The sequence below is a fragment of the Micropterus dolomieu genome, linkage group LG16 (genome assembly GCF_021292245.1).
Source record: "Micropterus dolomieu isolate WLL.071019.BEF.003 ecotype Adirondacks linkage group LG16, ASM2129224v1, whole genome shotgun sequence".
NCBI classification, from domain to species: Eukaryota; Metazoa; Chordata; class Actinopteri; order Centrarchiformes; family Centrarchidae; genus Micropterus; species Micropterus dolomieu.
Genome location: NC_060165.1, coordinates 3,982,796 through 4,006,166, shown reverse-complemented (window position 1 = coordinate 4,006,166; position 23,371 = coordinate 3,982,796). Strand labels below are relative to the sequence as shown.

The 23,371-nt window shown below is 39.6% G+C and overlaps 1 protein-coding gene across 3 annotated transcripts; it reads left to right on the top strand.

Moving 5' to 3' along the window:
* Positions 1–1,934: 1,934 nt before the first annotated feature.
* ppp6r2a (protein phosphatase 6, regulatory subunit 2a) lies at positions 1,935–22,678 on the top strand. Of its 3 annotated transcripts, none has more exons than XM_046072353.1 (24): positions 1,935–2,043; positions 5,824–5,993; positions 8,391–8,645; positions 9,139–9,325; positions 9,430–9,567; positions 9,657–9,722; positions 9,870–9,982; positions 10,508–10,621; positions 10,883–11,009; positions 11,328–11,480; positions 11,867–12,091; positions 12,179–12,243; positions 12,541–12,656; positions 13,250–13,335; positions 14,081–14,161; positions 15,272–15,369; positions 15,606–15,663; positions 15,901–16,028; positions 16,143–16,267; positions 16,384–16,528; positions 19,190–19,278; positions 19,443–19,632; positions 20,119–20,208; positions 21,162–22,678. In XM_046072353.1, exons 3-24 carry the CDS (start codon positions 8,419–8,421, stop codon positions 21,208–21,210), a joined length of 2,670 nt encoding a protein of 889 aa, XP_045928309.1. In that variant the 5' UTR covers positions 1,935–2,043; positions 5,824–5,993; positions 8,391–8,418; the 3' UTR covers positions 21,211–22,678. The 3 variants fall into 3 exon arrangements, with proteins under 3 accessions (XP_045928309.1, XP_045928308.1, XP_045928310.1); XM_046072352.1 differs by having other exon boundaries at positions 1,949–2,387; XM_046072354.1 differs by lacking the exon at positions 1,935–2,043 and adding an exon at positions 2,941–2,961.
* The last annotated feature ends 693 nt before the right edge of the window (positions 22,679–23,371 follow it).

Below are 23,371 nucleotides of genomic sequence, written 5' to 3'. Positions count from 1 at the left end.
TCACCATTCTCTATTTCAGTGCTGTTCATACTGTTATATTGTCATATTGTAGATACTGTATGTGTACAAAATATTTATACTTGTTTATTCCAGGATCCTTTGCACTATGCTTCATCGGACTGTGTACATGTATGCATGTATATGTACCTGTATATCACATCCACCTTCGACATGTACATACTCCTGCATCCTTTGCACTCTGCTCACTGCACTAAATAGTGCAGTGAGCAGAGTGTATATTTGCATAGTGTATATTTGTGTTGTCTACACTAAAGTCTGTGTCTGATTTTATTTAATTTTTATTATTGTGATCTTGAATCTTTGTATGAGTAAGCACATTGTGAACAATATACAATCCAGAATCAAATTCCTTGTATGTGTACACATACCTGGCAATAAAAGCTGATTTTGATATATTAGGGCTTAATCTGTTAAGCACAATTTTAACAGATTCTGCTGGTAATTGATGATTTATGAAAAATATTATATCACATAAGACATTTTAACAGTTTCTTCCATTCATAGCACAATTTCATATAATAATAGCTTTTTGGCTGTAAGTCAAAACAGTAGCAATAAGTCACTTTGAGCTCTGATATATGGAAGCAAAGCAAGGCCATGAGGGTTTTAATCTTATATACAACTGAAAACTTAATGTTGAAATTGAGATTCAGTAGTTGCATTGAAATAATTCATTATGTAAAACATCAATCTGAATTTAGGTGGTATGAATTTCCCTCTTTGAATTTGCAAAAGGTAATTCGAGTATCAATATCAAGTATTGTTTTTTTAGGGTTCACAAAGTCAGATATTCATGTTGCTCCATTTCACTTTTTTTTATGATCTAAAATTCAGTTCAGTAAAAAAAATCTAATTGGATTGGTGAACCTCATCAATGAAAATTGGAAAACCTAGAAATCCTGACACCAAAATATTCTATCGAATTTTTTAAAATTGCTATTTGAAAATACCTTCTAAAAATGTTTAAGGAGAACAACAGTAAAATATTTCAATGCTATTATTTAAGTGATATTTCAATTTCAACATTGGGGTTAAATTTCACAATTAGGAATTCAGTTAATTCTAAAATTCAAATTATTTCAACCCTCCTTTGCTTCCATACTCATAACTTGTAATGGTCATCTGTCATTATTGACATTTTATGGACTAAAACCTACTTATTTAAAAATAAATTGATGATTGCTGCCATTAAAGCATATTCTCTTTCAACTCAATTCACCTAACTTTACTTACTTAATGTGTATTTTATTTTGTAAATCTGCCTGTCCTGTCCACTGTGCTCACCTACTTGTCACAAGACTGAAATCGGTGGTCTCAAATATTGACCATGTGATTTTCTACACAATATATGAAGTGCTACCTTATACCACATATACAACATACCTAATATCCTTTTCAGGTTAGAAGTCAGGCTTAGCTACAAACACCCTGGTTTAAGTAGCTCCCGGCAGCTCCCCGTAGTAAGTGCACTTTAACATTTGCAAGCCATTGTACGGTTAGTATTATATAGGATTTTGTTTTGTTTTAAATAAATAGATGTGAGATAAGAAGTTGGAGTTGAGGATCGCCTAAAATCACAATGATGATGAATAGTAGTGGGTAAGAGAAAAAAATAATTTAAGTTTCATTGTGTGTGGAGTGAATTCCCTTTAATTAAACTTAACATTACTTTTTTTTCAACAAGGGAACTGGCCTTTTGATGTCCACAAAACACTTATGTTAAAAACATATTCAAGCAAAATTGTTAGTGTTGTTAGGTCACCCCTTATTATATAGGTGCATTATAAGAAATAATATTTATTTCATGTTTAGACCATTATAATTATTTGACTACTAACAGTGTCGCATGACCATTCAGTACTCCAAAACACTTTGCTGAGCTCAGTCAGAAGTCGATGCACGTCCCCGTGATGGCCTACTGCGCGCTCTCGTAACCATGTCGCCATTTTGATTCGAAAAATATGACTGAGTTTTTCCTGCTTTGCATGTTAAACTTAACCCCGCGTTTGAATTACTATATGCGTGAGTACGAATCATACACCATATATCTGAAATAACAGGTCTCTCTATTGATGTCAAGTTGCTATTAATGTTGGGGAACTGTTTATTTGATAGACTTCAAAGCCACCTTTGACTAACGTTAGCTAAGTTGAGCTAGCTAACAGTAACAGTTAGCCTGTGCTGTCGCAGACTGACCCTTCTTCAAAACAAATCACTATTCGCTCACAGGCTAATGTGTCTTAGCTAACACAGCTAGCTAATAGTTAGCTGGATAGCTAGTGACTTAGTAGCTGGCTGCTTGACGAAAAAAATCAACCAACAATCTGATATAGACGGAAGGAATAGCAGCGGACTTTGAATCAAAGGTAAGTTTCGGACGGAACAATCGTCATGAGTTTGAGCAACTAGCTAACGTTAACTCTGCTGTTGCATCGACAAAGTTGAACCTAAGTTGGAGAGCTATTTAAGTTGGCTAACTCAGCTCAGTAACGTTACACGTTAACGGCTAGTAGCTAATTAGCTTACGTGCTAATCACTGGAAAGGAGGAACTAACGTCAACGTTAGCTTGATTGTTTGCTAACTTGATAACTTAGTGCATTACAAAATCGCAAATTACCGTTGATGGAGAAACTAATGTTTGCTACTCGGCCAACTTTGGCTAACGTTAGTTGTTAGATGAACGTTAACGTTAGTTTATGCAATATAGTCTAGTCGGGTCGAGATTAACGTATCGAGATTAACGTAACTTATTTCCTCATTAATATAACAATAACGTTAACGTTACTGCGTCTCTTAAATATTCGTTATAGTTTACTAACTAACGAGCTAGCGTTGGCTAAGTAACGTTAGCTCGTGTTCTTCAGTGCAGCCATTCGGAGTTGGCTGAGGCCACTGGCCAGCAGCAACGAAGCCCAGGTTAGCAGAGTTACTGAAATCAAGTAAGTTAACGTTACACACCGTCTGGATTCAATAGTACATTAGTAGACGATGGCTAAAATAGAAAGGTACCTCGTGTTTTAACGACGGAATGTAATTAACTGTGAGGACTAATTACTGTAAAGTAAATCTACGTTGTTTTTTATCTTGTATTATTTCGTAGCGGGGCATCCAGTGGAGTTGAAGTAAACAGAAATCTGAGCTCCTACCGCAAGTCAGTTGATGCTCGCTTCATGCCAAGGCTATGGCAGCTTAGTTTACTTCTTCAGCTACACACCAGTGTGTGTATCTCATTGTTATGTAGTCTTAACAAATGGGGACTCACTTGCATAACAACATATTATAAACAAAGGTAACAGATATTGTTTTGTGATTGGTTGATCTAACATTATAAAAAACATCAATGTATCGTTAGCTATTGTATGTTCTCACATCTCAAGTTATCAAAGCCTGAAGCAATGGCTTATTTTGTTCCACAGCCAACAAACCCAGAGGTAACTAATAATGTGAATATGTGAAGGAGTATTATAAAGTACAAGAAATTCATTGCTGGCCTTTATTATCATAAAGAACTAATGTATCATACATTAGATACAGGTCTGTTCACCTACTTTTACAATGTCAGTGCATTTAAGTGCATGTAAGCAGCAACAGACGGAGTATAACTGTAGCTTTTGTTTGTCCTCTGAAGTGCAGTATTGCAGATTGGGTTGATCATTTAGTAGTGCATGTTGTACTAGGTATCTAGAACTAAATGATAAACATTCAGTGGCCACCAGTTGTGTATTTGTTTACATTCAGCAAGTAAAGGAGAGCTTGTGTGAAAGTGCATGTGGAATTTCCTTTTGCTTGAATTCACTGCTTTTTCACTTGCCTAATTACAGACTATTGTTGGCTCACAACATCCACATGTATGCCCTTTGTGTGCCATTGTTCCTCTTTTCATCGCCTGTTATATGTGCCAGTAGACTGTTTTTGTTGAGGTCGCCTCTGGTGGGTTCTATTTTGGATGTAAAGTCAAGCATTTGCTTTCCTGCTCAGTGTCCACAGGGAGCGTTCAGCGGGTTATTATTGCACTTGTGTACTTTGTAAATGTATGCCAGATGGACGCTGCTGCTGCATGTGCAGGGAAGGGTCCTCCTCAGGAAAAAAGGACATGGAAAAGGAGGAAGCTCTTTGTTTTCCTCCTTCAGTTTTACTTCCATGATCAACAGTTGATAGCATGTTGCTCACAGAGACATGTTAGCTTTGTCAAAGCCAGTAGATGTAATTGTTTTTGTCGCTGCTGGTGTGTATGGTTGTCTAGATTAGCTGCCACAGTAACCACGTGAGGAACAACAAACTAAACATACTTGTGTAGTCACATACGCTTCAAATACTTGTTCTCCATCATTTAAGATGCATTCTCCATTTACCACCATTTCATAGTAGGCATTTAAAAGCATTTATTGCGGGCTGATGAGACATGAGAATCAGACTTTATTGTTATTTCCAGGCCTAAACATTGATACACTGTAGCATTTTGCTGTACTATAGCCAGTGGAAATATAAATAAGTTATTTAATAAGTGGAATATTCAAATCCAATACACATTTTGTTGTTTAACATACTATGTAACATTAAAAATTCTAGGCATGTTAGCTTTTGTTGTAATCATATTTTTCTTTACTCTGTTCTGACAAATTTGTTATGTTTTACTTTATTATATTTTTACTATATTTGGAAAACCTTTTGCGGGTTTAAACAAAATTAGTATGTAAATTTACATTCTCAACATAATTTTGTAATAATAGACCCACCAATGTATGTGAAGTTGGAACCGGTTAATATTTGGGAAGTGTCAGTTCTACATTTTGTCACTGACCCTGACAGAGAATCCAATACGATGCTTTTTGAATTATATTTTTGTCTGTTTTTCTTTAATAATACAGTTGCGAAGAATAGACCTGCGTTAGCAAAGTAACATGATTGATGGCTGAACAGCTCTGCATTAAGAACATCTAGCTTGCATTGTAAACTTTCCTTTGATGTGTCCGTTCTGGCCATGTATGAGCAAGAGCTATATACCCTCCATATTTGGGAGTGTGTCCCCTTTAAACAAATAACTAAAAGCATGTTGTGCTACAGTAGTATGAATGCTTAAATAGTGTTTGTTTTTTTTTGGTTTGTTTTTATCGAGAAATGAGACCAAAGTAAGTGCTGCTAGGGTTGTTGAGATGTAGTCTGAAAAGGTGGAAGATGGGCAGTGACTTTGCTGTCCTGACTTCAGTGGGGAGTTCATTCCACCAGTATGGAGCCAGGTAACAATATCATGTCACCTTTTTGTTCATTAAACTGAAACCTACATTCTGTCACTATTGGAGATAAAGACTGTACCACAGTCCTCTCTAATATCATTGTCATTAGCTCTCAGTTGGATAGGCACCAAGTTAACAGCTTCATTTACCAACAGCTTTGTCTTTAATATGTGTGCATAGTTGACAGTCTTATAGTAGTCTAATAGGAGAACTTAGTTTTGCGTTGTAGGCTACATCATAAACAACAAAATTATACCTTAGTTACTTTACATCTCAGTCAGTGTACATTAGCTTTAAAATATTAAAATTGAAACAAGAGTGCAAAATGTGAATGAAATGAGTTCAGTTTATTTCTAAGAAGAACAAACACGTATGACGATATGCATTGTTGGCACCCATGCAGAGATATCACAAAGTATGAGCTGTCACATGATGAGGGCAACACAACTTCACAATGGTGCAGAATGCCATGCAAATTATGTCAGTGGTATGTTAACAGAGTGTAATTTTCTCCAAAATCTTCTTGCACAGTTGATTGATAATCTCCACTCTTTTTGTGTTGTGCAGGTTATGGTGAGCGTCTCAGTGTCTCATCTCCTAAAGAGGCCTGCTTTTTAAGAGGAGACCCATGCTGATAAATGCCAGGCCTCGCCACGCTCTCTGTCGTCTGCACAAACACAAATGCCTGCCTGCCCGTGGGGGAGGTCTGATTAAAGATATCCACATTTCATCCACTGGTGAGCACTTGTGGCCTTTTTATTTCTTTCTGTGATCGTACAGTCTATGACTACTTTTACCTGGACCACAGTGATCCAGCTATTGTCCTTTGTAAAAAAATTGTAAATAAGTTTGTATTTTGATTAAACTGGGTACATGATCTGCCAATAGATCTGTTAAATTCCAAATAATGTTTAAAGTCTATAGAGCACAGCTTTATTAGTGACTGAAGACATCAGCTCCACAGTACATCCCAGCATCAGAGCTGCCCTCCACTGAACCTCAGTATCAATCTTTCTGTCATTTTGATAATGCTGGGGGAGTGATGATACGCTTGGTTTACCAGACAATATTTGAACACTATTTTTAAGAAATCTTCAATGCCAAAATATATGAGGGGAGTACCTAATATCCTGCATTTTGGTGAAATTCTAAATCAATTTGTCTTTTCTGCATCAATTTATTGTGGAAATATGAAGAAAAACATAAAATTCAGGCAGCAGGTGACAATTAAAAATAGAAAAATATAATGGAATATAATGTAGTAAGGCTCAGACATGTAGAAAAATGATTAATGTTACAAGACTAATGCAATCATTTAATGATAATTCATAATGTTTTTTAAAAGTCCACCACCCCTACACTCTGTGCATTACTTAATTATTGCTCTGCAGATGTGGTAGTATCCCCGTCAGACTGTCTGGACAATTTGGGAATACATGTTAGGATGAGACAAGATGGTAGAAACTTAAACTGACTGAAAACTAGGGCTGAACGATTTGGAAAAAAACATCTGATTGCGATTTTTCTGCCAGATATTGTGATTACGATTCAAATTGCAAATTTTTATTGAAGTTTTGCTAAAGTTTAATATTCACTGCCAGTGTATTTTTGACGGAAGCCACGTCAAGCAGCACAGAGCAGATGAACCAGGCATCTGGTCGATTTTTGAAATAAAACACCCTTTGCAGACTCCCGATCGTACATCAACATTAAACACAGTTAAAACAGACAAAAAAGAAGAAACACTTTAACTACGTAGCCTACTTAACCATGGTAGAAGCACAAAAATCAAGGACAACTGAACAAATAACCAAAATCTGAACAAGTCAGCAAAATCAGACAGGCAAAAACACTCTTATTCTGAAATGCTCCATGTGAATATGTAATGTTAGCCTGTAACGTGTTGTTAATTTGTTAACAACGTGTAGGCTGAACGCTCCGCTGCTGAAACACTTCAGTGTGAGTTGACGCCAGACAGAACCGTGGCACAGCCGCTACCTGTGTTGGTTCGGCTGGCGCTATTATCCCATGTTTTCTTCAGGTTTCATTTGTTGTAAAATGTACATGCCCTGTGTCCGCTCTGATTGGTGAGTAGGACCGTAACAGGAGGCGCATGGCGCTTGTGATTGGCGAGCAGATCTGTCACATAAAGATGACAACGGAATGAATCTGTAACTGCATGACTGTTTAAAACGGGTCAGATGCGCTGTATAATTAACCTACATTTTAATCACCGTCTTCACAATTAGAAATTGCAATTTCGATTTGAAAACGATTAATCGTTAAGCCCTACTGAAAACTCTTGTGATCAGGCAGAAATCTCACCACAAATCAACACAAATGTTAAATTAAGCACCTCCGATAAAGTGTAGCTCACAGTCTAAAACAGAGCAAGGTTGGCCTTCAGTTTTTAGAAGTATAAATTGCAAAAGTCTACCAGGTAGTTACACTCTGTCACAAACTGTCCGCAACTCACAGCATGAGAGGGGGGTTCACTTGATTACTATGTTGGCATATGCCGGTGTCGCATCAGCTGGGTGGAGATGACTCACGCCGCAAGTAGATGTCATCAGTTATACACTTGTTTATCACTGCGTGAGGAAATTGGTGAGTGGTGGAGAGCGTGGGAAAAGTGTCAATTGCATGTTGGCAGCTCTGATGTTGTGAGACAGAAATATAGTCATGTTTTAATATTGCGAGATATCCCATCACACCCCTACTGTTCACCCACGTGGGCATCAACATGCACATTTGCTGAAAGATCCAAACAGTAGAGCATATGATGATTCTGTAGCAAAATTTATCCAATAAAGTCTTATTTTTATCAACAGTCCTACATGAATGCAGCATAAATTGGTATAATCCATAAGAACTTAATTAGACCATAATTAATCTAGTTAGAAAATACAAAAATGTTGCAGTCCCTGTAAGGGCATTTTGCAAGTGAAAGTGATGTCTTTTTCCAGCTATTTTTGGTGTAATCCTTGAGCTTACATTTACATCAATTTCTCTGTTTCCTTCCCCACCTATGCTTCCACTGCTGGGCCTCTCTGTGTCCCCTCATCCTCCTCCACCTCTGTGTTCTCTGTGCTTTACCTTCTCTCCCTCGTTAACTGTGCTGTCCTACGGCACAGGGCTGTGTCCCCCTTCCCAGCGGCCACCATGTTTTGGAAGTTTGACCTGCACACCACCTCCCACATTGACCAGCTGCTGGACAAGGAGGACGTGACGCTGAGAGAGCTGATGGAGGAGGATGACGTCCTGCAGGAGTGCAAGGCCCAAAACCGTCGGCTGCTCCTATTCCTCTCCCAGGACCACTGCATGCAGGAGCTGGTCAGACTCATCACCACAGAGCCGCCTGTGGACCTGGAGGAGAGGAGCCGCTTTAAGTGAGTCCTCAACAGTGGCGACTGACACAGTATTTCTTAACTCAGTCCTTGTTGTTAGTTCTTGTTTAGAAACTGAACTTTCATGGTTTATTATAGTCGCACCTAGTATAATTTATTTGAATTAACATGCATTGAAATAAAAAATTGTCATAGTGTACTTTTTATTCATATATTCTGAGGAAATACAAAAAGATTTTGTTAATGAGTTGGTGTTATTTGTTGTGTTCAGTAGCCTGCTTTTTACTCTTGATTTAAATCTATTTACTATGTTACTGTTAGATTGCTGCTGCCCTTATATTATGTCATTATATTGCTACTGCTCTGGCCCCTGACATTCTCCACAGGAACTGTTAAAATTTGATTTTAATATATTTTTTATCTCTTTTAGACTAAGCAAAGCTCAGATAATAAGAACATTTCAGAAATGCCTCTTTAAAACCAAGACTCCTTCTCATTGTCGTGTGTTTTTTTTTATTTGTTTTTTTTTAACAAGATTTCCCAACATTGCTTGTGAGCTCCTGACATCGGATGTGTCCATTATGAATGATAAGCTGGGTGGGGAGGAGTCTCTCCTTGAGATGCTCTATCACTTTCTGGAGCAGGACCCACCCCTCAACCCGCTACTGGCCAGCTTCTTCAGCAAAACCATTGGCAATCTCATTGCCAGGAAAACCGAACAGGTGCACTTGAAAAGATAATGGTTTGAGCAACGGCTTCCACTGTACTGCATAGCAAAAAAAACTTACATACAGTCTGCTTTGTGGAACTTTGTTTTGTTTCCCAGGTTATTACCTTCCTAAAGAAAAAAGAAGGCTTCATTGGTCTGGTGCTGAAACATATTGACGCCTCTGCCATGATGGACCTGCTGCTTCGCCTCATCAGTTGTGTAGAGCCTGCCCCCTTGAGGCAGGAGGTCCTTCATGTAAGCTCTCTAAATATGTCTTTGCGTACTTCCCATGAGTGAACATCAGCCTTTAAAGTGTTTCACACTTGTTTGCTTTTCCCCCCAAGTGGCTGAATGAAGAGAAGCTGGTGCAAAGACTCACAGAGCTCATCCATACTGGCAAAGATGAGGAGGTGAGTGTCAAGCATGCTGGGAATTGACCTGTCACTATTTTGTCATGAAGCTCTCAGATGAAGGAGCTATAATATCTGTAGCATCAACATAACTTAAAAGGGGAATCTGTTCATTTAAATTTTCTAATTTAATGATTTATGTTGCAGAGACAATCAAATGCATCCCAAACGCTTTGTGACATCATCCGCCTTAGTCGAGACCAGGCCAATCAGATGCAGGAGAATATGGAGGCCGACCCACTTTTGGCTGTACTGGAGTCGTAAGTTTACGCTGCCTTTTGATTTAAAATTCGAGGAGGATAAGTAAATATCACCTGTGTCCTGTTGCTTGTGGGATTTAGAGTGAAATGTTTGGCTGTGTTCAGTGGCCAAGCTCGTCAAACCGTTGTCCCATCTACTGTTGTTTAATGGTGTCCTAATTAATAGGTCTTTTCATGTTTTTTTTTAGTGTTCATTAAGAGGGTAGACTGTAAAGTTATGATAAGCTGTATGTACTCTTACTTCCCCACACAAGCAGGGATTGTTGGGAACAGGTTGTTGTGTATACAGACATTTGCTGGCAGAGCCGGTTTGACATCAGTTTTGATTTTTGTGCAAGTTTTGAGTTTGTGTCCTTCATAATGCTTCATTGGTGTACACCATCTCACCCATGCATTGCCACACCCCATGATCAATAATAGAAACTAACTAGACAACTGGTTTGCTGGCTTTAAGAGGAGAACATTAGCGTCACATCATCAAGTTTGTTTCTTAAATTTGCTACTGCATAAACTGTTGTCTTTCAGGCAGGAGAGTGTGGCAGGGCTCCTGAAGAACATATTTGAGGGGGAGAGGAGTGAGGCCTCCATCGTTAACGGAACTCAAGTGCTACTTACCTTACTGGAGACCAGGAGGTCTGGGTGAGTCTAAGTGTTTCCTGTCAAGTTTGTAATTATAAATTATGGTAGCTTAGTTAATTTTGATTCCTCTGGGTCCTGGTCCTCCAGGTTCTTTTGAGCACATGGTAAAACCACATGGTAATTTTGTATTTTATTAACTCCTATGAGCTATCAGGGAAGTAGAGGAAATGCTTCCATATGCTTAAAAAGAATACTGACACAGTACTGAATTAGTACTTTTACATCTAGTGACCTAATGTTTTGTCTGCTTATGTGTCCCAGGTTGGAAGGGCTGATGGATCTGTATTCTCAGGGTTATGAAAGGTCTTACACTGTCAACAGCAGTATTTTAAATGCCATTGAGCCCCATTTAAAGGACTTCCAGCAGATTCTTCTGGATCCCCCCAAGGTAAAAGCCATAGAGCAGAGAAAGGTCATCAAGCAAAATAAATTCTAAACAGAAGCGATTAGAAATTGTATATTATATTCTTAATAGTATTACGTTGACAGGTAGCACCTTTAGCAAGCACATTTGAGTTTTATCTGAATAAACTGTAGCAGCTGATGGTGAATTAGTAGTATACATTTTCACTGTTACACATGCAGCCCTGTTTTTCCCCTCTGTGGTGCAGTTATAACATTGGAACTTGGGGGTTCTTGTTTATTGGTATCAAAACCATATTTTGTGATGACACTAGCTGATGTATGTATCTCATTCCCTCTACAGAAAAGTGCAATATTGACAACAGTTGGCGTTCTAGAGCAGCCACTGGGGAACGCCCGCCTTCACGTGGCCCGGCTGGTGGCTGCCCTGTTGCAGACCAGTGCCCCCAGTATCTGCCAGGAGCTCTGCAATCTTGCCACCATGGACCTACTACTGGTAGGCTAATCCTGGCTTGACTCTTGTGTGATTGAGCTTTCATACATTTTTAGAAGGTGTTATAGAAGCATGATTTTGCCTGATTTTGTTTTTCCTGATACAGCTTATCTGAAAATGTTGCATCAGATTTGCACAAGGTTGTTCATGAGGCAGGGAAGCACTGATTGCCTTATCACACCACCTGACCAAAGGGCAGTGGGTGTGGCTTATTTGGAACAGGTTCACATAAGACCAGCAAGTTTTGTGTGTAGTTCAGCTGACGGGGGTCTATTAATAAGCACATAACCATGTGGTGTGCCAGTAGTTTGCTAAAATGCTTATGTCTCTAACAATTTCTAATAATGTCAATAACTTTGCTTTACATCTCTCTCTCTCTCTCTGAATAGGATCTGTTCTTCAAATACTCGTGGAATAACTTTTTGCACTTCCAAGTGGAGCTGTGCGTGGCGGCTATCCTGAACCATCCTTCCTCAGATGAGCGACCAAGCCTAGGCATCCAGAACCACGATGGGAAGCCTGCAGCATCCAACCCTGAAGCGCAGGGGGAGAAAGAGGAGACGGCCAGAACCAGTGACCCACAGACCTCTATTCACAACGATCTTGTGGCACATGTAAGTGGTCATACTACTTCTTCTTTGATGCTCTGTCTCAATTTTTTCCACGCTCATCTTCATTCTGTGTTTCTGTTGAACCCTCAGCTCTTCCAGAGGTGTCAACTGGTACAGAGGATCCTTAACGCCTGGGAGGAGAATGATAAAATACAGTAAGAAACCCTTTACATCCATGATATCACAATGTGCCCAAACACTTTTGTATCAAAATAGAATGTTTTCGTCCTCTTCATCATACCTATTCAGTTGCATTTTGCTGCTTTATGCACGTCGTGCTGAATATTTATTGTAATACTAGAAAAAGAGATTCTTCTGATCAGAATCTTCTCAATACCTTGACCGCAGCGAATAGTGTGGATAGATTAGTTATGACAAGTGCAGTTGTGGTGTGACAGTCAAGTTATTTTTCCAATTGAAGGTAATCCTAAGTGTATTCCTATGAATCTCAGGGCTGAGGGCGGCACCAGGAGAGGCAACATGGGTCATCTGACCAGAATTGCCAACATGGTGGTCCAGAACCTGGAGAAAGGACCAGTACAGGCCCAGATCGCTGACCTCATCAAAGGTAATCAGATATTGCAGTAGGCCTGTCATATACATTTACATTTTATCTGAAAAGTAGTGATGGGCAGATGAAGCTCTGGGCCTTTCTTGCTATATGTGCCGACAAAAAGATTTGAAGCTTCTGGGCTTCAAAAGTCCAAATCCGGTGTGCTGCATTTAATGTAGATATTGTGAAGATATTGTGCAATATTTTAAGAGTAAAATAATTTATAAATGCATTGTCCAAAACGCCTACACACAAAATATTGTGTCCACTGTGTGGGCTTGTGTTTTAACTTCACAGTTGGTATATATGCAACATTTCACTTGCAATGTGAATGGAGAAGGATATTCATTAAATGTATATATTACTTTTTATTACATAGGAATCAGGTGGAAATGTTCTCATAACTTATAATTATGTCTTTCTAGTGTGTATGGCCATCGCTCTCAGTTATTCTCCTCTCTCTCCCACTGATGTGCCTATCACATAGTTTAGCTGAAACTTTCAAACTGATTGAAGCGCTTTCTGAAGCACCAGTGATGTTTGAAGGGTCTGATGCTACCAGTCACGTGATATTCTTCATTCGACAAAGCATATCTCTGCTTTTGCAGAGCTTCCCGAAGACTGCAGAGGCCGCTGGGAGAGCTTTGTGGACGAGACCCTGAGAGAGACTAACAGGAGGAACACGGTAGAGCTGGTGAGATATCATTCAGTAGCACTCACAGGTTCTTCTGCACGACTAGATTTCGTTTAACTTCCTCTCATTTTCTCTTCTTCTCTCCCAGTTTAAGCCCGCTGTGCTCACAGCAGCCAATTAATCAGGACAGGACTGAGCAGCCCAGCACAGTGTCAGAGCAGCCATTACCAGCTTCTAAGCAAATAGATTTTTCTTTTCACATTTTTCATTTAATAAATTAAAAAATTTAATCAACCGAGGTCGGAAGTGTTGTTTTAATTAATTAACAATAGTGGCCCTGATTTTACTTTGTAGATTTAAAGCATGCAGCATCCCCTCAGTGAGGTTGAAGATAGATTGATATCTAGTGATGGAGGAAACTGAACTAGGCATGTTTACAAATTGTAGATGGGCATTTCTATTGACTGCATTGTAATAGTATGGGATTCTACGAGACTGTAAGTCTGTATGCCTGTTAGGGTAAAACCCAGGTTGGATGGCAAAGGCTCAGTGATATACTCTAGGATGACAGAAAGTCTGCTGTTTTCGACAACCTCTAGATGAACAAAGTTTTATGTTAAAGGGCAATTACTAATGTGTGACAGTTCTCTCTATGCTACGTTTTCATGACTTTATTTTTTTAAGTTGCGTATCTGTCATTAAAATTACAGCTTGATCAAATCTCTCTAGTAAGGCCACTAGGCATCTGCTATGTTCTGTTGGACACTGTAAGAAGTTCACCAAACCTCTGCACTGTGTCTTGCAGGTAAGCACCCACAACATGCACTCGTCCAGTGAGGACGACGACATGGAGAACCCCTTCCCCAACGACCTGTCTCTCCAGCAGGTAAGATAGACAGCACCATAATGAAACACAATGACACTTCACACTAGGGATTTGGGCGACGTGTAATTGTCTCTGATAAAATATTAATTGTTGTAACGATGTGTTGAGCAGACATTATGGAGTAGGCTACGTCACTCAATTTGCAAACAGTTGTTGTCTGCGCATTCACTGAGTCATGCGTCGTGTAATGCAGTGCACATGTGCTAGAGTTAAACAAGCAATAGCTGCCAAAAATTCATGACTGAAGTTAAAAATGAGTGATCAGTGCCAGGAGATAAAACACTGGCACCACCAGGTTCGCAATCTACGTTGTTGTCACTGGCATGGAGGCCGTTCGGGTTTCAAAAGACTGATGTTGCTCAAAAGATGTCAACCTGTGAAAAATCGGTTGCCGTTAAAAAGACCACAAACTAAGCACTGCACGGAATATCAAGAATATAAAAAGCTTTGGGAGTCAGCTGTCCACGGCAGACCTGAACCAGCCAAGGGACCAGCACAAAAACACACTGTGGTTCAAAAACCGCTGATGATAAGAATCATAACAAACAGCTACAGACAGAACTCAGGGCTAATATAGTGACAGATGAAATGGTTACTCATACTTGCACTGTTTAATATCAGTAATACTTGGACTGGTGATTTCAGTGTTTTTCATGGTGTTTCACTTTAATGCTTCAGTTTTAAATACAATTAACAACACAGTACAGTAGGGATGAGGATCGTTAATTTTTATTGATATTGATACCCTTATTGAGACTGCTTAACGATCTGATTCTTTATCGATACTTTACTATTATTTAGTGATGGTTATTTGGTAAGACCAGACCCAATGGGCATGAGGTAGCCATAACGATGGTATATCACTTGCGATAAATAAACATATTGAAGTGTACATATTAACTGCCTGTTTGTTTTTAATTTTTAAATACTTTGTAAATAGTTTGGAGCTAACTTAATCCTCACCGTATTCCACCGCGACGGCGCAGGCTCTCGCTCTGCTGCCGCTGTATGGGTGCCGACAGAGAGCAGAAAAAAAATCCATATCCATGTCTAGTAACCTCTTCTGTCTATAACGATATCACTTTAAAAAGTGCCCTTTGACCTTCCCAGGCCTTCTCCGACTATCAGATCCAACAGATGACTGCCAACTTTGTGGATCAGTTTGGGTTCAATGATGAGGAGTTCAGTGAGCATGATGAAAACATCAAGTGAGTAGTAACACTTACACTCTTTGTTGCTCTTTAAGGAAAACGAAACAAGATTTGCTACTCAGCATGAAACAACTTTGCACCCCAACCCTTTCTAGTCAATAAAGCAAAACCAGAGCACAGACACATTTAGTTAATTCTCAGTTACACTATTTGATTTTATGCCTATCTAGTACACAGTGATCACCTTATTCCACAGGATGTTGGCTAACATTTTTCTTGTTTTCTTTCCTCAGTGCCACGTTTGACAGAATTGCCGAAATAAACTTCAATCTAGATGCTGATGATAATAGTGTAAGTGTTTTGTAGGTGTTTGGGTCGTAATTTCTTTATTGGAAACGGTGTAAAAATCAAACTCAATCTACTGTTACTGTCAGTGGTGTTAATGTCTCTACAACAACCGTTGTTGAGTTGTGGTGGTCAAATCTGTTATAATAACATAAATGAATAAAGAGACTTAAACTTGCTGCATATTAATCTCTTAGTCTCTGTCGCAGAAAGAATTGACTTCATTCAAATGTCTGTACACAGGCCAATGTGGCTGCTTTTGAAGCCTGCTGTAAAGAGAGGATACGCCAGTTTGACGATGCTGAAGAAGAAGAGGACATTTGGGAGGAGAAGGAGATGAACTATGCAACACAAGCTAAATCCAGAACAAGGTAAACCTGTTGATGTTTTCTAGTTTCTGATTTCCTCACTGCAGTTTTTAGTACACAAAGCATTTCTGCTTTCTGTCTGTTAACCTCCTCAATTTCTTGTCTACTGTCTTCCAGGTTTGGGGTCTCCCAAACCTCAGAGGGAAGCTCCAAGAGCAGCATGGAGAACGGAGGCAGGGAGCGGGACCGTGGATCTGAATCTGATGAGGACGAGGAGTCTGAGCAAAACACATCAGAAACAGGTAGATTAGAGGACAGCAGCTAGGCACATTCAAGCACATTCAAATGTTATGTAAACCTACAAACAGCCCTTCAAAGTAGACTCTTGTCTTAGTTTAAAAGGGTCATTTTTTTACAGGTCCCGCATGGACAGCAAATTTCAGGGACTCTAGAGGGACTGCAGCATCCCAAACCCCAGCAGGGTGGGACAGCTCAGCTGGGGGTGGAGGAGAGACGCAGGGAACTGGCTGGGCCAACTTCCCTGAGTTCCAACCTTTCTCCGGGTGAGAAGCAAACCTGTTAACCCAAAATTAGCAACATTCCTAAGATGGTCTTAGAGGAAAAAAGTAACAGAAATTGAATTTTGCATTTTCTAGGTCCGATAGGTTGAATTGATGCAACAGGTGTCACTATTAGGGTGGATCCACTGTGGGAACTTTCCCAGGGGTTCCTACTTCAGGGGTAGTGCCTCCCCAAAGGTTCAGGAACTGTAAAGCGCTGACAGAATATTGTGGCACTTGTGTACCGCTTCATTCACAAAACAAGTACTGTGGTATCAATATCAGGACATTTCTTGTTCTTTATTAATGTAGAAAACTTAGGCTTTTCTGTAGTCTTTTTTTTTTTTTTTTTTTGAGAGAGAGAGTCAAAGCTGAGAACATGAGCGAGTTAGAGTGAATGAGAGAGAGAGGATGAGAGAACAAAGCAAGAGGATGAGAGAAATACAAATCACCTTTCTGATGGTTTCACAGCTTTTCCACCTCTGCATGTCTCCTTCTCATTCCATCTAGCTCAAACATCAGTCATGCAACAGTAAATTCAAAGAATAACTGATTGAAACTGTTGTTTTCACATGTGTGAAAATAGAATTTTAATCATAATTTTTTAATCCATTGGCCATCCTTTTAATCATTTGCCTGATGTTCACGGTCCTTCAGATGGGGTGGAAACGGATAAAGGGTCTTTTAGATCCTAGGTTAGTTCCTGACAGTAGTTTCTCTGGTTCCATAGTTCCTGAAACTAGGTTTGTCGCGGTAAAGGAATTTTCCCCGCAGTAATTAGTTGGGGCTCAACAGCACAGTATGCGGTATCATTCCCATTTTTTATCAATAAAGTAAGTGTGTCTGTGGATCTCATCTCACTGCACAGCGAGCCGCTAACAGCAGCTTTATGATCTGACTGAGCTAACGTTAGCTGCTGGGTGCTAGTGCAAGTTACACAACATTGCTGAGCAAACTCATTTCTCTAACGTTACTTTGACAGTGTCTTTTTCACATGTAGCTATAATGTTACCTTCAGGCCATGTCTATCAAGTCAATTTACATACCGCACACACGTTCACACACACAACTAAATTTATAACTAAATTTCCACAGAAAGCAACATTAAAAACGAGGCTTACTGTTCAGTTTCTCTGTACTGTCCCTCAGTATCACAACTTTAGTCCAACATCGCCGCGCCTGCTAGCCACATTTACCACGCAAGTTGCTAACGCTAAGCCAGCTAACCTACAAAATAAACATTAAAACAACACAAAACACAGCAACACTTACAGCTTCTGGGTTTAAGTTGGGTGAAGTACAGCCCATGGCAACCCATCCTTGACCTGTTAAGAGAGCTTGTTACGCTTGTGGAGTTTTTGAAGCACTAATTTATTAATTTAACACACACTAAAGTGTAAAGTATGGACATTGCGGTTGTTGTGGTGCTTGTCATCCTCTGCGGTTGGCTTGACCATTAGCGCGGTATTTCAATTTTGCAGTTATCGCGACAGACCTACTTGAAACTTTGTGGTTCTATATAAGGAGGAACTATTATTTTGGCGAATAGACCTGAGGATGATCAGTTGATTGTAGGATCAAAATGTTGTTTGTTGAATAAAAAGTGGTAGTTGTGAGCTATAGAGAGTGTACAAGACGATTTCACGTTGTTTGTCCAAAAGTGCTCAAGCTGCATCTTCAGAGGTTTAAAAATGAAGCCAGCGCCAAGTGACATAAACTGCAGTTCCTTGAATGTCCACCTGAGGCTGACTCCAAAAGCAAATCCGTCTCCATAGACCCCCATGTTAAAATGCCCAACTTTACAGCAGAAATAAACATGTGTATTAGCCTGGTGGAAAAAAATTGTTTTGGTCTGTAGAGATAATTTCCCTGTTTATGACAACTGTGCGGGGGGTGAATATTTTCTGTAAATTCTTTGCTTTTAGGTTGTTTTGATGTTCTTAGTTTTGCTGCTTTTAAATGTCTTTGCATCCCTGTACGGTGTCCTTGAGTGCCGAGAAAGGCGCCTTAAATAAAATGTATTATTATTATTATTTATATAACTCACCCATTTAAATTATATTATGGCTAATATATGAAGGTATGCAAAATTAAGAGCGGGCCACTCTTTGCCTATTTTTGGGTTAGCCAGAGACGGGCTTTACCAAGATGGGCACGGCCGGAGCTGCCCGGTCTTTAGAAACTGGCTCATCAGAAACATGTGGATGACGTTCATGTTTTTTACAGTCTGAGGTTGCGACACACCAGTCTCAAAACTTTGTCAGAAGTGTGCAAAAGGACAACTTCTGACAGGCTGTAAATCTTCTGACTGGCAACATGAATGCAAAACAAAAAGCTTGAAATGTTTGGTGATGTCATGTGGATACAGTCCGTTGAATGTCTTTAATGTGTCACACAGGGGAAAGTTGTTCATCTGTTGAATGATGTGTGCCATTTAACAGTTGTATTATTGTACTACCATTTAACATATTGAACACAGATCAACCAAAGGAAATAGCATAGAGAAGAAATACAGTCACAAAAATGGAGATTCAAGTAAATTTTTATTTATACAGCCCAATATCATAAATCACAAATTTCCCTCACAGGGCTTTAATTCTGTAGAAAAAGTTGTCACTCTTTACAACTTGACATGTTTTCTGTTTTCATCTTGACTTCCTACAGTACAGAGACTGATCCCAGATGCAGCTCACCTGTGGACTCGGGCAGCAGTGACGCAGATAAACAAGCCAAACAAAAGCACGAGAAGAGCGGTGAGTGTTCACCTTCACCTTATAAGCTCAGCCAAATCACTGGAGGCCACGTAACCTCTGTCTGTTAGAGATGCACACTTAAACCCCTAAACACATTTCCATCTTAAAACATTGATTGATTTGGAAAAAGAACAAAGACATTTGTTCTGCCTTTTGTTTGTCAGATGTTACTACCTCCTCTGGTACCTGTCCAGAGGGAGAGGGGAGGAAAGCCCCTCTGGTGGCCTCAGACAGTAGCTCCTCTGGGGGATCCGACAGCGAGGAGGATGACAAAAATGCCGGTGGTCCTCACGCCGCAGCAATCACCTCGGAAACAGTTGGTGCTCCCGGCAACAAGACAGCTGACCTCAAAAGGTTTGTATCTTTTAGCTGAGCTGCCTCGCTGTCAGACGCTGAGTGGTAAACCCTCCTCTGTTGACCAGTCCACTCCTGTCTATATTTGAAATATAATTACCACATTGAGATAATTATAGACTGGGATTTAAAATGACTGGATTCAGTCAGGTTTGCCTTTCTAAGTAAAGCCTATCCTGGGAGCCTCTCTGGTACTCTGTAGAAACTTCAGCTCAAACTGTGATTTGCAACGTCAGAAAGTTAAGTAAGTTTGTAACTTGACAGAGTAGAGTGTTCCCAGTAGTGTGAAAATGATCACCAGCACCATCACTAAAAATCTCTTTATTTGCCTTTGCAAGGGTCAGCTACAGAACCAGAAGTTAATAAAATATTCAAAGACACTTGAGCTGGGAGTGGAATACTGTTGACTTGAACCTGCACACTGTGCTGAAACTGTACTCGAGCCGACTAATTAGTAACTGTGGGCTTCCTGTTTGTGTCCTGCAGTGAGGAGAGTCCGGTGTCTCTGGAGAAACTCTCTCTGTCAGACCGGCAGCCTGCTGAAGATTCACCTGGAACCACGCAGACTGACAGGAAGTAAGTGCCTGTTGACACTGTATATTTTGTTGTGCTGAAATTATAACTTCACTCTTGGATTACTAATTCTGACGAAGTTCAATCCAGTTTGATGCATTATCAGAAAAAAAAGAAGTATAAAATATAAAAATCAAACTCTAGTTGGAGCTTTATAAATTCTAAAAAAGTAAATTAAAAATGGACCTTTGCAGACAGGCAGATGACAACATTTACGTCATGGGGACCGATGCAAGCAAGTGGATGCTGAAAGCGTAAAAGTCACCCCACTCCACTTTGTGTCTCACTGTCTACCTGTTTATTTACACCTCCTCTCTCCACAGCTGCGAGCTTGATTTCATGTGAAATGAGCAGCGGAGGGCGCTAACAGTAGTTCTACTGCTGAAATAATTTCTTGGTTAATCATTTAGTGGACCAAACATGAACAAAAACATTTGAATCAATTGTTTTGAGTGGTGTCTTTTTATGTGATTTGATGAAATCACTTGGGGCTGTGATGGGCATTTATTTGAACTATGTTCTGATATTTTATTGATCGAACAGTCAGTCGATTGAAGCAGGAATCTTGCAGATTAATTCATAGTAAAAAGAATCATCGGTGGCAGCACTAGTTGACTCAAAGCATTATATACAGGAAGTGTTTCCAGCTGTAGTAGTCAGTTGACAGTTTGATAGAAAACAACTGTTAAAAACATGTTTATCTTTGAAAAGACTGCACTGTGTGAGGGCTGAATTAATAAGTTATTCAAACAACAGTTTGTGATCCATTTATCTTTATGCTAAAATTTTATGTGGCCCCACATTTTTTCATCAAGAGGAGATAAAGATGAAGTTCAAGGCTTTGTATATTTTGTCTTTATTACTGTGCATTTTCTCCCAGCCGAATCCGCCTACAGCAGATACTCATCCTCTCAGGTTCTCCGTGTATGTGACTGTTTCCCCTGTCATCCTAACAGAGAGGAAACGCCACCGCCGCAGGAAGTGTCGGTCAACGGGCCGGTGTGAGCGAGAGCGCGCCACCAAATCCATCAGTGACGGTGCCGCGGACTGTCAGCCTCCTCCAGAGTGACTCCCCTGAATAACCTCACTGCAACTACAGTGTTTTTACTGAATCACTCTGCCATGTTATTGGACCTGGACACTGCCAATCAACACCAATAATGAGGCGGCGGAACATGTAAAAAAAAGAAAAAAGAAAAATAACATACAAAACCAACAGACAGAATGGAGTGTGTAGAGGAATCATCTTCAAAGCCTTTTTTCCGATGTTGCACATAATTGCGTGCGGTTTTAATGTAGCAGCGATCTTTGAAACGCCAGAATCAGAGGGGTAACATCATCATTATTATTTTTTTATGTCCTCAAAGATTTCTCTTCTACTTGTTCAAAGCTGTTGGAATCCCACTGTTAGGGATTTTACATCGTCACCCCTAAATGGATAGCACAGGCTAACTTTTTCAATGATGCCTCAACAATAAATACCTTTCTTTTTTATTTTATTTTATTTTTTCCTTCAAGCTTAAGAAAAAGCACTTATGCAGCCGTTTACTGTACATTATAGCACAATGTTAGAATTCTCCCCTCATCTCTGCTGGCCGTCTTATCTGTCCTCACACCCAGATCAAGGTTTTTATCCGTTGTTTCCGGGGTTTTTTTTCTTTTTCTCTTTGGTTGCTGTTGATGAAACATCTCTTGTTGTCGTACATCACCAGGTTTCTGAATGTTTGAAGTGCTTCGGGAGGGTCCATCAAGGAGGAGGAAGTTGATGAACAGAGCTCTAATAGTATTACTGTCTTTTGCTCATGTGCAATAATGTCAATTAGCCATTTTATTTAAAAATGAAATTCAACATTTTTCCTTTTTGAAAAGAATCAATCTAGCGTTGGAGACTCAATTGGTGTAGTTTTGGGCAAACAAATTTGGATATAATCTCAACCTGACCTGTCAGATTTTTAAATGTTATTTTCTTTTTTTCTTTTCTTTTTTTTCTTTTTAGTGCATGTATAACTGGTTCTCTGTTGACCTAGCTAGTGAGCTAAGACCTTCTGATTGTATTGACCTTTAAGTTGTTCTTGCTATTCCCCTTAAATCAACCAAACATTATCTACCTATATACAAATATTATCTACATTTAAAAAGTAATTTTACATGCAATCTTGAGATTACTATTGTTGTCTGTTCCTTTTTTCTCTCTCTCCACCAAGCACTTACTCACAGGGCAAGAGTGGCATCTGGTTAGAGTGACGCTGTATTTCTTTCATTCTTTTTTTTTTTTTTTTTTTTAAGTTTAATTTTATTTCTCTCTGAGCAGCAGGATTGGAAAGAGGGCAGATCTGGCTTCTGCAGAGCTCCAGGCCTCTTTGGTGTACTTACTTAAATCATTTGACAGCGATCAGGTTCTACGATCATTGTTGAAAAAAAAAAAAAAATAATTGAAATTAAAAGTGTCTGGTTGACCACATTAATACCAAAAGCTTTGCTTCGCCCGTCTGGTTGTTGTCTTTCCATCTCTGCAAAGGTCTGGCTGCCTGTTCATGTTAGTAAGACCAGGACTTGCAGTTTAAAGGCCCTGCACACCCTCAAAGGTGTTTTCAGTTCTGGTTGACCTCTGCTCAAGTTGCAGTTATGTGATGTCACTGGACTCTTTAAGGATGATAAAGGTGTCATTTGTCCTGCCCAACAGGTGCAATGACTTGGTCAGAGTGAGGGAGATGTCAGTCATACAGACTCTGCACAAGCCCACGTAATCCTGAGAAGAGATCTGCAGGGAGGTCAGAGGTCAGGGGCAGCCACAGAGCAGCAGCCCAGGAGCTGGTAGGAAGCCACTAAACATCATAATACTGTCTCTGAAGTATTTTATGATACTAACTGATGCTCGAGTTATCAGAGTCACAGAGATGCTGTTTGTGGTTAAAGTAGGGCGGGGGTAGTGCAAGTCTGCTGAAAGACTGCTTTTTCATGTCAAGTTCTAGTACAAATCATTTTATATTACTATTAACCATTTTCCAAAACCTTTTAGTTTTTATTTATTGAAATTCACCAAGCCATTAGCCATAGAAAACATAAGTCCCTCCCCTTCCGGTGGACCAACATGGGACCTTATTTTGGGCAAAATATTTTGGAAAAATTATGTACGATAGCCAACGGTGAGAGACAACACATTTTT